General features: G+C 43.3%; 1 protein-coding gene across 4 annotated transcripts in view; it reads right to left on the bottom strand.

Annotated features, from left to right (window-relative positions):
- LOC137431862 (homer protein homolog 2) overlaps nucleotides 1-20,813 on the bottom strand; it is a 103,736-nt gene that overhangs the window by 34,241 nt on the left and 48,682 nt on the right. For all 4 annotated transcript variants that reach the window (XM_068123640.2, XM_068123642.2, XM_068123643.2 and 1 more), the window contains one exon: nucleotides 3,485-3,616. In XM_068123640.2, the coding sequence (XP_067979741.1) occupies nucleotides 3,485-3,616 (132 nt within the window). The remainder of the gene's footprint in view (nucleotides 1-3,484; nucleotides 3,617-20,813) is intronic.

Genomic DNA, 20,813 nt, shown 5'->3' with positions numbered 1-20,813 from the left:
ATCAAGGATTTGGATGGGGGAAGATAAGAGATGGTGGTGAACAGCTGTTTTTAAAACCTGGAGGGAGGAGTGGGATTGAAGGGAGTGGGGGAGTTTGTTCCAGAGGTGGGAGAAAAGGGGAATGAAAGAGTGAAGTTGAGCAGAGAGCCTAGATTTTGGCAGTTTAACCATAAGAGGGTTGCTGGCAGATCTTGTGTGACCTGTAGGAATATTTGGGGGACAGAGCACAGAGAGAGCTTGGGGAGCAAGGCCAGAGAGGAGTCGGGAGAAGACAGAAAGACCACCAACCTGTCTGCGGTGAGTGAGTGAAAGGCCCTCGGTCTTATCTTCATCGCAGGAGATTCCAATGATTCTGAAAGCTTTGGTTTCAACAGCGTGAAGTCGAGCTAGATGTGAGGCAGGAGCACCGGCCCAGAGGGGGGGGGGGGGGGACAGTATTCCATTGAGCTGCGGATGAAAGCCTTGTATGTGGTGAGGAGCTCAGGTGTGTCAAGGAAGGACTTCGCACGACGGAGGATGCCCAGTCGGCGACTGGGTTTGGAGGCCAGCTTGGAAATGTGGTTTTCCCAAGAAAGATCATGGCAGACAGGGAGACCCAAAAACTTGAGCGACAGAACTTCTTGGAGAGGATTGTTGAGAAAGTAGATGGGAGGGTTTTCCAGTCGGTCTTTTCGGAGAGACACAGTAAGAGTGTGAGATCTGTCAGGATTGAAAGACATGTTCCACTTGTTTGACCAGTCTGTGATTTTGTCCAGGTCTGCAGAGAGTGAGGAGGCTGCAGACTGCCGATCTGAGGGATGAGGAATGGAGCGGCAGAGAGTTGAGTCATCAGCAAAGAGATAGAGAGGATTTTCCAGAGAGTCGGAGAGATCATTGATGAAGACCAGAAAAAGCACAGGACCCAGAACACTACCTTGGGGAACTCCAGCCAGAACAGGAAGGGGAGATGAGAGAAATCCATTCAGGGTCACACGTTGACTACGACCAGAGAGGAAGTCCGCAAGCCATGCGTGGAGATTTCCATGGATACCATAGGAGGAGAGTTTGGTGAGCAGAGCTGGGTGCCAGACCGTATCGAAGGCACGTGATATGTCAAGGGAGACAGCTCTGATTTCCTGTTTGGCATTGAGGACCTCCATCCATTGTTGAGACAGCAGAAGCAAAATGTCCAGAGTAGAATGACCAGGTGTGAATCCAAATTGATGATCGGAGATCAAGCCATTGGAGAAGAGGAAGGATTTGATATCCAAAGCAATGATGGATTCCATGACTTTGCTGATAATTGGGAGCAGGCTGATTGGTCTGTAGTTGCAAGGATCTGTTTTGGCACCTTTTTTGTGGAAAGCGGAAATGTTTGCTGATTTCCGAGTTGTTAGGAAGAATTGATGTCAGAGGCTGTAGAGATGGGAGACCAGTCCAGATGATTTATGGCTGCTTGCAGACCGTGCCAGTCAGCCTGAGTGAAATGCCAGACTCGTCGGTGCTGAGGAGGCTCTTTGAGAATGGCCAGAGAGATGTCCACTTTAACAAGCACATGATCAGAAGAACCGATTGGAGCAGAAGAAGAGCAGCAGACATTCGCAGGGAAGTTTGGCGTAACCAAGTCTTGAAGAGCAGATACTCCATTGACTGAGATCCGGTTCGGGAAATTGACAGATTGTGTCAGTCCCAATGAGTCGCAGAAGTCCTTTGCTGAGGTGCCATGGCTGGTGAGAGAGGAACCCACACCCAGCCAGCTGGCATGATGACAGTTGAAGTCACCCCATATGACAAAGAGAGAGTTTGGATGAGTTGATAGAAGTTGGTCCATGTTGTCAGACAGCGAAATGTAAATGGAGTCATCACTGTTTGGAGGACGGTACAGAACACATATGAACAAAAGGTGGGAGTGAAGAGGAAGCCATAGCCAGAGGTACTCCTGGGCATGGGGTGGAGAGAGGGCAGTGCAAGGAGAGTGAGGAAGAAAGTTTTTGATAAAGATAGCAACCCCACCACCAGGACGAGACTCAGGTCTATCATACCGGAGGAGGGAGTAACCAGAAAGAGATATTAAGGAATCAGAGACATCTTGAAGGAGGAAATTTCTGTTAAGCAGATCAGGTCTGGATTGTCAGAAGCAACCTGAATGGAGAGATCAATCAGGTTTGAGCGAAGGCCTCGGATGTTTGAGGTCCATACCGTTAATGAGGAGAGAGGGGGAGCATCAGGTGCAGGACAGGGGAGGGGTAGGGTTAGATGAAGGATGAGAGGGGGAGGTTGGTAGAGCAGTTGATCGTGTGTTAGAGATTACAGAAGAGTTACAAGAAAGGGAAGGATGAGGAGGACGAAGGTTTGATGGTGATGACATGAGGCACAGTGAGGGGTTGTTTGAGGGGGGGGCAGAGGAAAGTAGAAGGTTGGGGGAGGTGGAGGTATGAGCTAGAAGGGAGACAAAGTGGGGTGGAGGCAGCTTTGAGGAGGAGGGGGGAGAATTGGAGAGGGATGGTTGGGGGGGAGATTTGAAGGGGAGGGGTTAGGGGGAAGTTTTGATGGGGAGGGGTGAGGGGGGGTTAGGAGAGGAGGGGCAAGGGGGGAGTTTAGGAGGGGAGGGGAAAGGGGGGAGATTTGGAGGGGAGGGGCAAGGGGGGAGTTTAGAAAGTGGATGATTAATGAAAGACGAACATGTATAACAAATTGTATTTATTGTGATTTTCAAGTTAGCGTTCCGTTTAAGAACGATGGAGGAGGGGTGGAATGAATTTGAATTGAGAGCATGTGGTGAGAAATAAATGTAAGAGATTGAATCTTTTTTTGAAGTGGAATGAATTGAAGAGGAAATTGAAAAAAGCCTTTAAAATAGGAAGAAAAACAGCGTGTTGTAATATACCACTGAAGAAATCACTGCAGGGGAAAGTTTAAACATATTTAAACAGAACCGTGAAGAACATTCTTGTATTCACAAAAATACCAACGGGGAGAGGGCCTAGAGGGACAACCACGAGTCACGTGAACAGGGCAAAAGGTGGAAGGCAAGTAGATAATGGGGGCGGGGCGAGACAGCGCACATGAAGAAAGGGAAATAAATGTTTGGTTTTTTTTGTTTGTTTTTGGGAGGACGGGGGGGTTTAAAACGTTAGACAGAGAGTAGATGTTCGGAGGAGAAGGGAAAAATCTAAGAACCAAGCAAAAACAGCAAAGGAAGGAACTTAAGTGAACAAACTTCGACGGGGGAAGCCTCAGGCAACAAAGCGGCACACGCGGGGCAAACAGAAACGATTAATTTATCTAAGATTAACACCGAGAATCTTCCTTGGGACACACGATAGGTACACACACCGAAAGATAAATACAGTTTCGACAAAAATACAATTGTGAACAATTACTTAACTTCGAAAACGTGGAGAACTTGTACAGCTTCGAAAAAACCGTGCCGTCGCCGGCAAGATCTCGCGAGATTCAAGCTTGAATTTAAATAATGATTCTTGTTTTAATCACAATCACCAACCTTGATAAGAAGATCCTCAGATGTGAAACCCAGACCGTACACAGTGTTGGCACAGCTGTCGGCCCACTGACCAAACTTCTGGGATGTTTTGATGAACTTCATACTTGGCTGTATTGTGCTGTTTACAATAACCTGCAGAGGGATAACATGCACTTGGATTATACTCAACAATAATATCGTAACTAAACTCCTTGGGAAAAAAAATAAATCAACATTGGCAAAAGGTTTTTTTATCGTGCAGATTTTAAGATTCATCAAAGCAAGCCTAATTAAGGTAAGGTGACAAAGCAGAAGAGGTTGTCGTCTGGTCTCATTCCACTTCTCCCACTTTATAGCTCTTCCCTTAAACTAATTATTCCCCCAAAAGATTTGCATTTTTTCTCCAGTTTTCCCGAACTTTCAGTGCATAATCGGCTGGCAGGAGACTTGTAAGGTAAGCTTGCACTTTCTGAATGCACTGTATGTGACGCAGCACAAGACTTAGATGAGACAAAGAAAGTCACAGAGCAATGGGAGAAGTTCCATCACTTCATGGGGTACACCTGGCAACTACACACCTGGCAACTACAACAACGTCACAACAATTGCGCCGCTTTTCTCACCTCACTCAGCGTGCATTTCCTAAAGATGAAATTCCTTCTCCCCATGCATGACAACCTATAGGAATTGTCTGTGCTCTTAACCTTTCAAATGTTGAATGTCAAGCATGGAATCCAAATAGTCTCCTGTCCTTTCCTCTATTGGTCCATGATGTGCATGCACCATTTGTAAAGGACTTAGTATGATTCAGCCGTGGCTTGAACCACCCACCTCCCAGACTCAAAGCGGATGCTCGAACCATTACACCACCGAGGTTTTCTCCTCTTTGTTCTTCTCTTGTCCTTTCTTCTCCCTTTGCTTGCTGTGTGTTAACTGATTATTTGCTTTTGTTTGGCATGGTTTTGACATTACCTTTTGTTATAACAGATACAGTGCATTCAGAAAGTATTCAGACCCCTTCACTTTTTTCACATTTTGTTATGTTGCAGCCTTATGCTGAAATCGTTTAAATTCATTTTTTCCCTCATCAATCTACACTCAATACCCCATAATGACAAAGAGAAAACAGGATTATAGAAAGATTTGCAAATTTATTAAAAAGAAAAAACTGAAATATCACATTGACATAAGTATTCATACCCTTTGCTATGACACTTGAAATTTAGCTCAGGTGCCTCCCATTTCTCTTGATCATCGTTGAGATGTTTCTACACCTTGATTGGAGTCTACCTGTGGTAAGTTCAATTGATTGGACATGATTTGGAAAGGCACACACCTGTCTATATAAGGACTCACAGCTGACAATGCATATCAGAGCAAAAACCAAGCAATGAGGTCGAAGGAACTGCCTGCAGAGCTCAGAGACAGGATTGTGTCGAGGAACAGATCTGGGGAAGCCGACAAAAAAAATTCTGCTGCATTGAAGGTTCCCAAGAGCACAGTGGCCTCCATAATTCTTAAATGGAAGAAGTTTGGAACAACCAGGACTCTTCCTAGAGCTGGCCGCCCGGCCAAACTGAGCAATCGGGGGGGAGAAGGGCCTTGGTAAGAGAGGTGACCAAGAACCCGATGGTCACTCTGGCTGAGTTCCAGAGATCCTGTGTGGAGATGGGAGAAACTTCCAGAAGAACAACCATCACTGCAACACCTCACCGATCTGGGCTTTATGGCAGAGTGGCCAGACGGAAGCCAAACAGTTCAATTTTGGTTTCATCAGACCACAGAATCTTGTTTCTCACAGTCTGAGCATCCTTTAGGTGCTTTTTGCAAACTCCAAGCGGGCTTTCATGTGTCTTTCACTGAGGAAAGGCTTCCGTGGAGTATTGTTGGCCCCGCGCGGCCCGCACCGCTCCAAGCTCCGAAAGCACCGAGAAGGACCGCTCCAAGAACCACGAAGAACGCGATCCCCAATCCCAGCGCAGAGAGCACAAGCACAAAGGGTCGATCTGCACATGAAGGGCGATGGGTCCAGTGCGAAGAGGCGAGAGAGAGCCAAGAGCTAAGAGAGCCAAGATGTCATGCAGCGCCAAGAGACAAAATGTCATCCAGCGCGTCCTTTTGTCACCTCCCGTGTGACGTCAAGTCCTGCTCGCCCCCAATGAGAGCCTCGTCTCTCGAAAGTTCTGCTGTGCTGGTGCTTTCTCATTGGCCAAGTCCTTCCCGCCACCATGTCACGCCACCCTCATGGACAACCACCAGTCCTTCTCTTCCCTCCAATCACAGGGCAGTTCTCTGTCCCTTATAAGGACCAATCAACAGTCCTCCTGGGCATGGTTCCCAGCCTGCCACGAGGCTGGTTGCTGGGCCAGCTGGTGGTGTGGCTGGCTGCGGCCCCATCGGCGGTGCCCCGGCCTGGCTTCCTGCCCGTTTTCTTCCAAGGTCATTGTAAGGGAAGGGAACTAATTAATGTTCGTGAGTTGTCTGTGTGTGTCTGCGTTTTATTCAGAGATGGCTGCACGGATCTTCATCAAACTTTCAGAGGTTCATCAGTGAGTGCCTGGGGGTGTTTTAGGCAAAAAATAATTTTTTGAAAATAAGAAAAGTTCGTTTTTTTGGAGTTAAAAAAAAAAACAAAAATAAAAATAAAAATCGCTCGATAGTGCCGAAGCCTTTTTAAATGAATGACAGTTATATACAAGTGCACATTCACATAAATAAATACAAAACAATTACCAGACATTTGAATACAAATAAATCAAACAATTCCGGAAGTGTACTAATTTGGTAGTATGGCTTTCTTCTTCTTCCTGATCGGCATCACACTTAACTCGAAACGTGAGCCACTCCCCTTCCTCTCCTGCCTCCCTCCTCCCCTCCCCTTTAACCCCTCCGCCCTCCCCCCTACCTCTCCCCACCCTTCCCTCATCCTTCCCCCCTCCCCTTCCTACCTCCCCTTCCCCCACTCACCTCCCCTCCTTTCCCCATCCCCTCCCCCCCCCACTCATCCCCTCCCGTCTCCCCCACCCACCTCCCCTCCTTTCCCCATCCCCTCCCCACTCCTCCCCCCGCCCCTCCTTTCCCCCTCCCCCTCCCCTCCCCCTCCCCTCCCCTTCCCCCCTGCTCCTCCCCTCCCCCCCTCCCCTCCCCTTTAAGATATAAATTCTCTGGAAAAGAGCTTCCACTTCTGACTGCTCTGCTTCCGCTCTCCCCACCCTTACCCCTTCCTTCCCCCCTCCCCTCACCCTCCCCATCCCCTTCCCTTCCCCCTCCCCTTACCTGTTAATTTATAATTTATCCCTCTACGAGTACAACCTAAAACCGTGTTACCTTGACATATACCTTTCTGGTACTGTGCTGTATGTTTACACCCCTGTATCTATTACCACCCCATATCCTTCTCCATGTGTTACGTGCATCATGTAATTCCTATTTGCATGATTCTTACCCATTCCCAGCACCTTAACTTTATGTTAAACTACTTTTTACAATCTATTAAACTATCTTATACCTGGTGTTGGCCTAATGGTTGGGGCGGTGGGCTTGGGATCCTAATCCAGCGTTTGCTCCCGTATATATATATATATACTAGCTTAGCTAGGCTCGCTGCGCTCACCTGACCAAGCGTCGTTACTGAGGAACGGGCTTATTTTAGCTGAGAACAAGTGAATCCTCTTGGATTGCGCTGAGGTTCGGGCATGGAATTTCTAGGAGGAAGTATAATTTGTATGCAATGAAAGTACATGCAATATGGGATCGAGTAAGATCGAGTAAGCTTCACCAGTGCGCGTGCGCGAATTTACGTCACGTCGGCAGCGAGAAGGCGTTCCCCAACACGAACCAATCAGGAACTGCCACGCCCACTTATATGATCTCAGAATTCCTGTGACAGGAATTAGCGTTACACTGGCTGGAAGTCATTCGCTAGCGGCGCTTCCTCAGCGCCAATCACCAGTGCGCGTGCGCGAATTTACGTCACGTCGGCAGCGAGAAGGCGTTCCCCAACACGAACCAATCAGGAACTGCCACGCCCACTTATATGATCTCAGAATTCCTGTGACACTGACAGGAATTAGCGTTACACTGGCTGGAAGTCAATCGCTAAAGGCGCTTCCTCAGCGCCAATAATGACTGTACCTGAGTGGCTGTGTTGTCATGATTTACACCAATCATAATACAAACAATAATTATTTTGCACAAATGTATTTGTTGTGTTTGTGATATTACATTTTTATAGGCAATTTAGGTTGAACGTTTAGAGTGAATGTTTTTTTTTTCAAGAAAGATCCCCTCAGCACATACATAGGGGAGGGGTAGGTGCAGACTGGAAGTTTGGGACGATTACACCTCACCACCGAGTAATTCAAAACACCTCACCACCACATAATTCAAAACACCTCACCACCACGTAATTCAAAACACCTCACCAACAAGTAATTCAAAACACCTCACCACCAAGTAATTCAAAACACCTCACCACCAAGTAATTCAAAACACCTCACCACTAAGTAATTCAAAACACTTCACCACCAAGTAATTCAAAACACCTCACCACCAAGTAATTCAAAACACCTCACCACTAAGTAATTCAAAACACCTCACCACCAAGTAATTCAAAACATCTCACCACCAAGTAATTCAAAACACCTCACCACCAAGTAATTTAAAACACCTCACCACCAAGTAATTTAAAACACCTCACCACCAAGTAATTCAAAACATCTCACCACTAAGTAATTCAAAACACCTCACCACCAAGTAATTCAAAACACCTCACCACCACGTAATTCAAAACACCTCACCACCAAGTAATTCAAAACACCTCACCACCACGTAATTCAAAACACCTCACCACCACGTAATTCAAAACACCTCACCATCAAGTAATTTAAAACACCTCACCACCACAGAATTCAAAACACCTCACAGCCATAAAACACGTAATAAAAACACCTCACCACCACGAAATTAAAAACACCTCACAGTCATAAAACACATAATAAAAACACCTCACAGCCACGAAATTAAAAACACCTCACCACCAAGTAATTCAAAACCTCACCACCACATAATTATAAATACCTCACCACCACGTAATTCAAAACACCTCACCACCATGTGATTTTAAAACACACCACCATGTGATTTAAAAATACCTCACCACCACATAATTCAAAATACCTCACCACCACATAATTAAAAACACCTCACCACCACCTAATTATAAATACTTCACCACCACGTAATTAAAAACACCTCACCACCACCTAATTATATATACTTCACCACCACGTAATTAAAAACACCTCACCACCACCTAATTATAAATACTTCACCACCACGTAATTAAAAACACCTCACCACCACCTAATTATAAATACCTCACCACCACATAATTAAAAACACCTCAGCACCACCTAATTATAAATACTTCACCACCACGTAATTCAAAACACCCCACCACCACCTAATTATAAATACTTCACCACCACGTAATTAAAAACACCTCACCACCACCTAATTATAAATACCTCACCACCACATAATTAAAAACACCTCAGCACCACCTAATTATAAATACTTCACCACCACGTAATTCAAAACACCCCACCACCACCTAATTATATATACTTCACCACCACGTAATTAAAAACACCTCACCACCACCTAATTATAAATACTTCACCACCACGTAATTAAAAACACCTCACCACCACCTAATTATAAATACCTCACCACCACATAATTAAAAACACCTCAGCACCACCTAATTATAAATACTTCACCACCACGTAATTCAAAACACCCCACCACCACCTAATTATAAATACTTCACCACCACGTAATTAAAAACACCTCACCACCACGTAATTATAAATACCTCAACACCACGTAATTCAAAACACCTCACCACCACGTCATTTGAAAACACCTCACCACCAAGTAATTCAAAATACCTCACCACCACGTGATTCAAAACCACCACAACGTTATTAAAAACATTTCACAACCACGGAAACAAAAGCTTGAGGGAGTCGTTTAGTGACAACACAGACACTGCCCAGATGTGTAGATATCTATCTATAATTCCAGTAATCTCTGTGTGTGTGTGTGTCTGTGTGTGTGTGTGTGTGTGTGTGTGTGTGTGTGTGTGTTTGTCTGTGACCACTGTTTCTCGACAACCACGGGTCCGATATACTTGAAACTTGCCAGATATATTGCTGGGGACCTGAGGATGTGCCTTTTCAAGGTTTCATATTAATCGGAGAAGTAGTTACCGAGCTATGTCCAAAAAACGATTCAACCAATCAGAGAGCAGCGAGCTATCACGTGTGCCGAACGTGGCGAACAGACTCTGCCTCGGACGGCACATTTGGGAGCGTATTCATTTATTTCACGTTGGCAAACTATGTTGGCGCTATGTTGGCGTTAAACTATGTTTTAAAACTAATTAAAACTAATTTGCGATTCATCGTAACTGCGATATGCGACCTTCCGGACAGTCAAATGAGGACGTCACTTCCGGACTTACGGATAGTCATAGTGACGACGTACTGATGCTGAACGTGGCGAGCAGACGCTGCCTCGGACGGCACATTTGAGAGCGTATTCATTTATTTGACGTTGCAATCTGTGTTGAACGATCGATTGTAGTACACGTTTATAATAACTCTGCCGATACAGGCCCGATTAACTGCAGCGCCATCCGAGCTGCGGCGTCGGGACGATACATTCATTGTACGGTCACATCACGCACTTACGGGCACACCCATGGGCGAAGACATTTTTTTTTTTTTTTTTGGCAAGGAACGGGCACCCACGTACGGGCACGTCCTAGTCTATCTATAATTCCAGTAATCTCTGTGTGTGTGTGTGTCTGTGTGTGTGTGTGTGTGTGTGTGTGTTTGTCTGTGACCGCTGTTTCTCGACAACTACCGGTCCGATATACTTGAAACTTGCCAGGTATATTGCTGGGGACCCGAGGATGTGCCTTTTCAAGGTTTCATATTAATCGGAGAAGTAGTTACCGAGCTATGGCGATTTCTTTACCAAACTCCGCAAGCCGTTCGCTTTGGACCAAACCATTTCATGTAAATAGAGGGGGGGGTTCTGTGGTCGTTGCGAATGGACCAAACCATTTCATGTAAATAGAGGGGGGGGTTCTGTGGTCGTTACTGCCACGTGGTTTCAAAGTTTTTTTTTGTTGTTGTTGTTTGCACGCATGCTTTTTTGCACGCACGTACGGGCACCCACGTACGGGCACGTCCTAATATAGATAAATGACTGCACCCGAGTTGCCGTTTTGTCATGGTTTAAACCAATCATAATTCAAAGAATTATTTTGCACAAATGTATTTGTAATATACGTGATATCACATTTTATAAACAATTGAAGTTGAAAACTTAAGTTAAAAAAAAAAATTCCCCAAAACATTTCCCAAAAAAAATAATTTAAAAATTGGAAAAATTTTCAAAAGAATACCCTTAGGACATACCGACGGGAGAGATATGTGCATACCAGAAGTTTGGTACGATTTCACAAAAGTTTGAGAAAGTATTTCAGTGACAACACAAGACAACACAACACAGGATAGGACAGGACAGGACAACACAACACAGGACAGGACAGACGCTGCACAGATATATATATCAAATATATATTGCACAAATTATATATCTGCACAAATTCAGGCACTTTGCTGTGATACGACAGCAAGCAACACAGGTCGAATAAATGGTGCATGCACAAATCTAGAAAAAATGTTCAATCGTGACCTGTTGTACTTCCCTTGCCGTCATCACATGTTCGAGTTAGTTTTGAGGAGCTGTTTCGACACACTGATGGGTACAACTTCTGGTCCAGACATGTTGCTATTCAAAAGATTTAGAGAAACCTGGACGAAACTCAACAAGAAGATTTACATAACTGGTACCAATGAAGTGTCTGATGATGTCCGCTCTACCATTCTTGGATTTCTTGAATATCACCTTTCGATGAAGAAACAACAGCGAGATGATTACCGAGAATTGTTGGAGTTAACGATGATCTTTCTTGGTGGCATTCCAAAGAAAGGAATATCGTTTCGTACACCAGGAGCTGTAAGTCATGCTAGGTGGATGGCAAAAGCAATTTATGCATTCAAGATATACATGTTTCAAGATCAATTTAAGTTATCTCGTGGGGAGAAGAACTCTTTAAGAAGAATATGTATTTTTCTTGCTCAAGTGTACGTTCGAGCCTGGTTTCTGTCATCAGAAGCAATTAAAGCACCTTATCATGATTTCCTATTCATGCGTCAACTGATAAATTATCAGGATATTGATCCAGAAATCAGTAAGGCTGCTGCGAAAAAGTTTTCCAATCACCTCTCGTACTTAGCTCCCGAAAATGTGGCTCTATCCTTATTTGACGACGCTGTTCCAACAGAGGTTAAGGCAAATATGGCTCAAGTTATGCTGCAAGCAGACAAAGATGAAGAAGACGAAGAAAAAGAAGAAGAAGAAAAAAATCAACTGAAGAGGTACATTCTGCACCAAAATGACTTTCCTTCCTTTACAAACATCGAGTTTACGTCTTTTGTAACTCCTGGTAGAAAAACGTTCTTCACGAGATTTTCTATCAGCACCGATTTCCTCGACAAAGACCCTTCAACATGGAAAGATGATCCTGGCTACAAAAATGGACTTGAAAAACTTGAGAAGACAGTTGTTGTGAATGACGTTGCAGAAAGAGGTGTCAAACTCATTCAGGAATACAATAACATTCTCACAAAAGATGAAACTGAGAAACAATTTGTTTTACAGATCGTTACCGAAAACCGTAAAACATACCCAACTGCAACTAAATCCTCTCTTATGCAAAAATAATGTTCAATATTCAGTGTTCAGTGTTCACATTATGATTTTGATTCTATAAAAGATATTGTTGTAAATAAAAATGTGATTCTCTTATAGAAGTTGTGTTTTATTAAGAAAACCTTATATTTCTTAATTTTTTGATGTTATTTCAGGAATTTTTCAAATTAACTAAATGTAAATTTGGTTCAAAACGTTTTTAAACATTTGCTGGGGTTGCCTAGATATGTCCACATAAATTTCTTCAAGAAGAAAACATAAAATAGTCGAGATAAAGAACAGTATAGCGCTTTTAAACGGAATTAATCGTTGCATATACTATGTTCCAACTTCAAAGCCTTTGAGGGTCGCCTAAAAGTTGTCCGATTGAGCTGAAATTTTGCACACCTTGCTTTTTTATTCATTGGAACAGGATTAGGGGGTGGGAGCAGCAAAATTTTAATTTTAGGAAATTACCCTATTGCTAAGGGCCACCTTAATATATATATATATATATATATATATATGTATATATATATATATATATATATATATATATATATATATATACATATATATATATACATACATATATACATATATATATATACATACATATATACATATACATACATATATACATATACATACATATATACATATACATACATACATATATACATATACATACATATATACATATATATACACAAAGAATTAAGTTAAGCACCCCTACACAACGAATTAAGGTAAGCACCCCCTAATATATATTCTTTGTGTATATGTATACATTGGCATATATTCTAAGGTATGTGAGATCAAATAATGATTGGTATGACATTAGCAATTATCCATTGATGAAATTGAGTGATCAAAGTGAAAAAAAGTGATTGGTTGAGTCAGTGATCCGATCACGTGGGTCCTACACACGTTATTGACGCAAAGATCGCTAGAGGTCTTCTCAGAACAATGACTGTACGTTAGAAAACATAAACGTCATCCACACTGTCCGTGATGGACCTATAGCTCCATACTTAAATTGAGGTGAAAATATGCCTAAAATTCCCAAAAAATTTCACCTTAAATTATTCAGAATAAAATATTGAAAACGGCATGATTGTTATGTTTTTATGTGACCATAATATCACTTCTCCAGAAAATATAGCAATATCATGGGTATATTACACTGTTTTGACGACAACAAACTTGTAATGTGCGAGGTTGTAAAAAAACGGGGGGGGTGCTTAACTTAATTCTTTGTGTATATATATATATATATATATATATATATATATATATATTTTGACTTTCCTGAATCTGATCATCCCCTTCTCTGCTATCTACCTTACCTCCGAGCTTTGTCTCATTTTCAGATTTGGAAAACTGACTCTTAACCCCACTATCACATCGTTAATGTAAATTATGAATAACTAGAACAGCACTTGAACCACTTTTAGAGGCCATTTTCCCTGCAGAACAGGGGTTGGTCTTTTCCAGCACCTTGGTCCCCTCTTTTTTGAAGCAATGTTTTATGGCCGGATGCCCTTCCTGCCGCCAACCCTGTTGGTCGCCTCTTGTGACACATAGGGAATTACCAGTGAACTGGTACTCAATCTGCCGACCTCGGAAGGTTTACAGGCTGAGTCAATCCCCCTGGCGTTAATTCAGCGAATGACCGGGATTAAAACCCAGGATCCTAGGATCCCAAGCCGGCACCCTAACCGCTAAGCCAACACCAGGCTTCAGAACAGCACTTGGTAGAGTGCATACCTCCACCAGGTTGAACAGTCCTTCATTACCATAAACATAATTTGCTTGTGAAAAACTTGGGAAAAACCTTGCGTGGGAAAACTTGCTTGGGTGCTTGGGAAAAAACACCAACACATCCGCCAGTGACTGTACCTTTTGTCCCCCATTGATAGGCCAGATCTGGATTCGGACCTGGACCAAAATAGAATCAGCTTGTTCTTGTCACATAACCAACTTATCAACCAAGGTTTGTCATAAGTCGTCCACAACTTTTTGAAACATCATGCGCTATGTCGTTTTTGACCCTATCACTCAGTGGTGAAGAATCTTCAAAAAAAACATTTAATCTCATATCCGGATCTGGATCTTCACCAAAATCTAATCATTCCGTCCTTGTCACACACATAAACTCTCCACCAAATTTCGCCCGAATCTGTCCACAACCTTTTTATATATCCTATTCACAGACAAACAGACAGGGTTGAAAACACATACTGTGTCCACTTTTAGTTGCGGAGGTAACAAAGCAATTCCAAGCATTTACAGCAGAAAAGATGCCACCCACTAACCCAAACACTGCCCAGTGCCCATATGCAATGCCCAATACATTGTGCCCAATTGTGCAATGCCCAATACACCGCTCATGCATTTGTCCTTCGTTCTGCGCACTTGTAGTGACATCTCCTTTATCTCGTCTTCCTCTTCAGGCTATCTGCTTTGTCTAACCCCTTGGTGCCCCTATCGATAGCAGGTCGATCACCATCACGCTCGGTGGACTCAAAACCCGAGTGATCCATCGCTCCGATGTAATACATGTCAGATAAAATCGGTAATTAACAATATTTGAATTAACCAATCGATAATCACCATCATAAGCTTCATCATTTGAGGTGAAGTTTGAGGTGAAGGTGGGATTGCATCAGGGGTCGGTACTAAGTCCACTACTATTGGTAGCTGTGATGGAGGTGCTGGCTCAGAACGTAAAGGAGGGTTTACCGTGGGAGTTGTTGTATGCAGATGATCTGGTGTTGATTGCAGAAAGTATGGATGGACTGAAGGAGAAGATGAACAAGTGGAAGGAATGTATGGAGACAAAAGGTCTGAAGGTGAATATCAGAAAAACGAAGGTGATGGCAAGTGGTAAAGCATGTGGTGAGGTGGAAAGAACTGGGAAGTGGCCCTGTGCTGTGTGCAGGAAGGGCGTCGGAGTGAACTCCATTCAATGTACAATGTGCGCTGAGTGGGTTCATCAAAAATGTAGTGGTCTGAGAGGGACATTAACCAGTGTGGCAGCTACATTCAAGTGTAAGGTGTGCACAGAGGGAGCTGCAGATGGAGGAAATGTTGAGTTGGATCTTGGAGACGGCATGAAGCTGGAAGGTGTGAAAACATTTTGCTACTTAGGAGACATGCTGAATGGAGAAGGTGGATCAGACTCGGCAACGGTTGCTAGAGTGAGATGTGCGTGGAAGAAGTTTCGGGAATTGAGTGGTGAGCTGATGAGGAGGGGAGTGTCGTTGAAGCTGAAGGGAAAGGTGTATGCTGCGTGTGTGAGAAGTGTTATTATTTATGGGAGCGAGACATGGGTAATGAACATAGAGCAGCAACGAAGGCTGGAAAGGGTGGAAATGCGAATGGTTCGACGGATGTGCGGAGTATCGTTGAGAGAGAGGAAGACAAATGATGAGTTGCGAAAGATGATGGGAATATTGCCTGTGATTGATGCTGTGAAGAGGAACAGGTTGAGATGGTTTGGTCATGTGTTGAGGAAGGATGAAAGTGACTGGTTGAGAAGAGTGATGGAAGTTAATGTAGAAGGAAGTAGAGGACGGGGAAGACCGAGAAAGACTTGGCTAAAGATGGTCGAAGAAGAAATGCGGGCAAGGGGGTTAACAAGGAGAGATGCAGAAAATAGGGCAAAATGGAGAAGATTGTCATGGGGACCACAAGGCTAACCCCCACTCTAGCAGGGAAAATGGCCTTAAAATACCTGTTGTTTATTTTTGTTGTATAAGCTTCATCATTGAAGTTACATTCAAATTTTAATTGTTAAATGGAAATTCTTTTTAAATGGCAGCCGTAGCATCAATAATACCCACAAAGAACAGCTGCTCTTCAGTATTGTATTTCAACTGCAATCCAGAACTTGGATCATGTTGCAGATAACCACACATTTCAACATCAAAAATAAAGATCTCTTCCATGTTTGTTGTTGAACTTCCTGTTAAGAATTATTGGTACAAAGCAGACTGCCAAACAAAAAATACTTATGGAAGTTACTTTTCAAAGAAAAGACTCTCAATGGAGGCATAGATGAGACAAAATAATTTGAGTTAAATACAAACACAAAACTTCTCTTCATTACAGAAACTATGCAAGAAACTTGAGCTCACAGAGGAGTTGGATGGCACAGGTTGGTGTGGAGGGGGCAAAACACTGATACGGAGAAACAGGTGGACAAGGGAAATACAGAAAAACAAGTTTACTAGGAGTATTAGATTACATATCTTAGTATGGGGAAAATTAATTAGCAACAACATAAAAACTCAATATCAGGAACAACCTGAGGTCACAGTTATCTACAACCTTGTAGGAGTGGAGGGAATAGAGATATTGTATAAACCAGGTATATTTTACAGGTGGTAGAAAAGGAGGCATCGAAGGGTGTGTATAGTGACGGACTGCGACTAAAAACCGGGCCAGACATTTGTAAGCACACCTGACCAAATTCGGGCTGTAGGCAATTATTAATTTCATTTTTTTCTCCTAAGATTTTCCTCAAGGCTAATTCAACGTCAATGTCTCAGGTAAAATAAGTTATGTTCTTAGTATCAGTTGTGCACTCGTTGGTCCATTGGACCAAATTCTCATAGGTCTTCACACCCTTGTAGCATGCGGTGCATGGCTGCCTGATGTACTCCTTGAGTATTTATTTTGTTTTCATGAGATATCACCCACCACAAAGCCAAAGGCCACTCGAGATAGGAGCTACACAAATAAAAGTATAGATATTAAACAGAAAGGAGGAATCTATAGACATTCCTCTGGAATTTAGGTACGTTGGGAAAGAGGGGAAAGGAGGATACAGGTAAACTGTCACAGAGTGATGCCGTGTGGGGAAAAAAAACTAGAAAAATACCTCGTACTCCTACTTCTTGGAACAGATACAGTGTATGGATGGGAAGAAACTGTCAAACGTGTCGTGCGACTGAAAGTATGCTCAGGTGGAACAACCTGTGAGAGACCCTCATAGCACATTCCGTGGGAATATCAACGAATAAGCTAACCTTTCGCCAAACCCATAGGCTTGGACCAGAGCAGAGGTTATACATTCCTTATTTTTATTGCCAAATGATACTAATAATGTTATTGTTGTTAATATCATTAGTATTCATTAGTATTTGCTTTGTTACAATGTTATCAACGTTTTTGTTATTTATTTTGTAATTGGAATGCCATGCCATGGAAGGACCTATTTAGACGCCTTAACATGGCATGTGTTTAAAACATGGGAATTCTTCTGGATTATTTGTAGTTAATGAGCCTAATCAACTCAGGAGATCATGACGATTATTTCTGTGTATGAAAGGAAGCGCAGAGCGCCCCTCTCTTTATATGGGATCGTTTCTCTGGATGCAACTTTAACATGAGGAACTGACATTCGTTTCTCGGCTTCTACTGGATGAAATCGGCTGCAAATTGCAGAAGTAAATGCTTTGTACATCGAGGTAATAGTGTTGCGGATCTCGACACCGGCCTTCTCCCCTTACCAAGGGGGGATTAGTCCCATTGTCTTTGACTGGCCTGGCGGGACCCGGGACCTATGATGTCCTTCCCGGACAGCGCGAAATAGGGTATTAGGACTAGAATTCACTATTACCTAATTACTCGTGCTGCCCTGAAACGAGGAAATAAGCCCCGCACGAACCACGCGTGTTGAGAAGTCGAGCGGTGCGTACACGCGATCCGTGCCGTTTAGATGGTGAACCCGGTTCTAGCGATCTTATAAATAAATTATAAGTTCTAGGATAAATCACAAAAGCGGTCGAATTGGAAAAAGGAAGAACAGGTTTATTTACACTATACAAGGATTCAGGAAAAAGGGGACACAGTGCAGCCTTAAACAGTCTTAATTAATACCCAGGACAAACGGGCCCATCTCACACACACACACTCACACGGGGCTTGCAGCTGCAGGATGATGTTCACCACGTCCAGGAATGGCTCCCGTGCAGCTCCCTCCGGTCTCCGGCTCGTCCCATGCAGATGGCAAGAAGAGAAGGCAGGAGCTCTCCGCGTCTCTTGTACGCACAGGGTTATTACGGGGCGATTTGGTAGGGTGTGGGCTCTGGCGGTTCATCACTGGCAGGCTATTACCGCGTTTACTCGCGTGGCTGAAGTAGGCGCTATTCACCACTGGCGCGTCTGGCTGCAGCCGTGTACTCAACGCCTCTTCTTCCTCTCCTTGGCGCGTACGTTATACGATGGCGAGTTACAGTTCAATGCCTCAAAGCGAGTGATGCGAGTCAAGTTCTCCTGCCGACAAGTCCTCACTGTAACAAGTGCTCACAATGCGCTCGCCCCCTTAAGTCCTTTCGCCACTGCCGTGTGCACCCGAGTCCTCTCCCAACAAGTCCTGTTCAAGGGCTTTGTGCAGTGACTTATATAGGCACGCCCAGCGAACCTTCTAGAACTCACCAGGCGCGCCTCTCCACGCCCTCTCATGCCATGCCGTTCGAGCCCTGGTTGGCTGGTGGCTCTTACCGTCATCGCCTCTGACGCTCCGCCTTGACGCCACCCCCACCCCGACCCTGCACTCCTCCTTCTCAGTCCTCCCTCGTGTTACTCGACCAGTGAGCGAGCAAAGGGCAGCAAATGCTGCGGGCAGCCAAAGCGTAATAAACTGAGCGGGCAGCCAAATGGGGCGCGGGATCAATTATGCCCATTGAGGTGGAATTGGAGGGTGGACGCAAAAATGAGCGGGACCTAATCTCTTGTCTTTGCACAACACAGATATTAATAGGGGAAATGGCCTATACTTACACATACTATGACATAACTAATACTACAAGTGGGCCTACGTGTTGCCCGTGGACTAACTATGGGGGGGGGGGGGGGGGGGGGAAACCCTTTACCCTTTAATGATCAATATGTGCAAATCTCAAAACCGTAGCAATATGTTCAAAATTTCAGCAATGTCTGTTTCCGCATTCTGGAGTTTTATTAAGAAAAGCCTCGAATTCACGTTGGTGTCTGTCAGTCCATCCGTCCGTCTGCCCAAAATGAGTTGGTGCTCATATCTCAAAGGCTATAAATTGAAACTAGCTGAAACTTGGAATATACATCGACCAATATGTCAAATTAATGACTTTCGAAACAAATTCAAAATCTGCGCTCATTAAAGGAGTCTACAGGGGTTGTTGTTTTTTAACCCAATTAGGTATTTGTTTTCTTCTCCGAAACTACACACACAATTTCAATGAAACTTGATCACAACCTTCACCACCCATGATGTTCAAGCCAGGATCCACTTTGATCCCCAGTAGTCCCCTTTATACACCGATTATTTTTAATGCCGTGAACAAAGTTCAGTTGCAACATACCAAATATCAATTGTGCCAAGTTTGGTCACAATCCCATTAACAGTTTCAGAGAAGACGTTGCAAGTGTTTACGGACTGACGGACAGACTATATGCCATCCCATAAGCTCCCCAGATCTACATTCCAGGTGAGCTAAAAAAACAATGTGTCCAAAGCTACAGAATACCTTTAAAAGTTATGTTAGTATCATTTTTGCAATACTGTATACTGTACATGCAAACAGAAGTTTGGTCAAATTTGAAGCACCCTCAAATATTCGGAAAACTGTTATTCGGAAAACTGTTATTCGGAAAACTGTTATTCGGAAAACTGTTATTTGGAAAACTGTTATTCGGAAAACTGTTATTCGGAAAACTGTGATTCGGAAAACTGTTATTCGGAAAACTGTTATTCGGACAGACGGACTGACGGACAGACTATATGCCATCCCATAAGCTCCCCAGATCTACATTCCAGGTGAGCTAAAAAACAATGTGTCCAAAGCTACAGAATACCTTTAAAAGTTATGTTAGTATCATTTTTGCAATACTGTATACTGTACATGCAAACAGAAGTTTGGTCAAATTTGAAGCACCCTCAAATATTCGGAAAACTGTTATTCGGAAAACTGTTATTCGGAAAACTGTTATTCGGAAAACTGTTATTCGGAAAACTGTGATTCGGAAAACTGTTATTCGGAAAACTGTTATTCGGAAAACTGTGATTCGGAAAACTGTTATTCGGAAAACTGTGATTCGGAAAACTGTGATTCGGAAAACTGTGATTCGGAAAACTGTTATTCGGAAAACTGTTATTCGGAAAACTGTTATTCGGAAAACTGTTATTCGGAAAACTGTTGTTCGGAAAACTATTATTCGGAAAACTTATTCAGAAAACTGTTATTCGGAAAACTATTATTCAGAAAACTTATTCGGAAAACTTATTCGGAAAACTGTCAAGCAACTTTTACCAACACTTAATATTTCAATTTCAGGATTGTAAAAGTACCATGGAAGGTTGACATTCTGTAACACATACCACATACCTGTACTGTATTTGTCATATCATAAAATAGTACACAACTACTGCAAGATATTCCAAGAGATATTTCTTGCTTCTGCGTCAAATCAGGTCAATTATGAGGGCAGGCATTTTCTGAATCCTTCCTGTTTTCCAACTCGAGATGAT

Source organism: Myxine glutinosa, chromosome 7 (genome assembly GCF_964187855.1).
Source record: "Myxine glutinosa chromosome 7, kmMyxGlut1.1, whole genome shotgun sequence".
Lineage (NCBI taxonomy): Eukaryota > Metazoa > Chordata > Myxini > Myxiniformes > Myxinidae > Myxine > Myxine glutinosa.
This window is presented reverse-complemented; position numbering and strand designations above follow the sequence as displayed.